Consider the following 237-nt stretch of genomic DNA (forward strand, 5'->3'; position numbering starts at 1 on the left):
CAGGTCCTCCAGCATGCCCTCCCCGAGGCTCTCGTTCAGGCTGATGGTGCCAGTCAGGTCGGTCAGCCGGGGCAGCTCCACGGAGCAGCGGGCGTTGAGGGAGGGAGACATGGTGCTGGAGGGGCTGGGGTACATCAGCGGAGAGGAGGGGGTACCATCGTCCTCCTCCAGCTCGTCCGGCTCATGGTTGGACATGATGGGCGAGAGGCGCCCGCTCAGCGTGCTGGCCGTGGAGTT

At 67.1% G+C, this 237-nt stretch overlaps 1 protein-coding gene across 1 annotated transcript in view; it reads right to left on the bottom strand.

Annotated features, from left to right (window-relative positions):
- LOC104078970 (forkhead box protein O3-like) overlaps window positions 1–234 on the bottom strand; it is a gene marked incomplete at its 5' end in the record, with an annotated part of 1091 nt that extends 857 nt beyond the window's left edge. Inside the window, 1 exon segment of the mRNA XM_009580816.1 lies at window positions 1–234. This exon segment is cut by the window's left edge and continues 37 nt beyond it. Within this exon segment, the coding sequence (XP_009579111.1) occupies window positions 1–234 (234 nt within the window).
- Window positions 235–237: the final 3 nt, after the last annotated feature.

Source organism: Fulmarus glacialis, unplaced genomic scaffold (genome assembly GCF_000690835.1).
Source record: "Fulmarus glacialis isolate BGI_N327 unplaced genomic scaffold, ASM69083v1 scaffold33356, whole genome shotgun sequence".
Lineage (NCBI taxonomy): Eukaryota > Metazoa > Chordata > Aves > Procellariiformes > Procellariidae > Fulmarus > Fulmarus glacialis.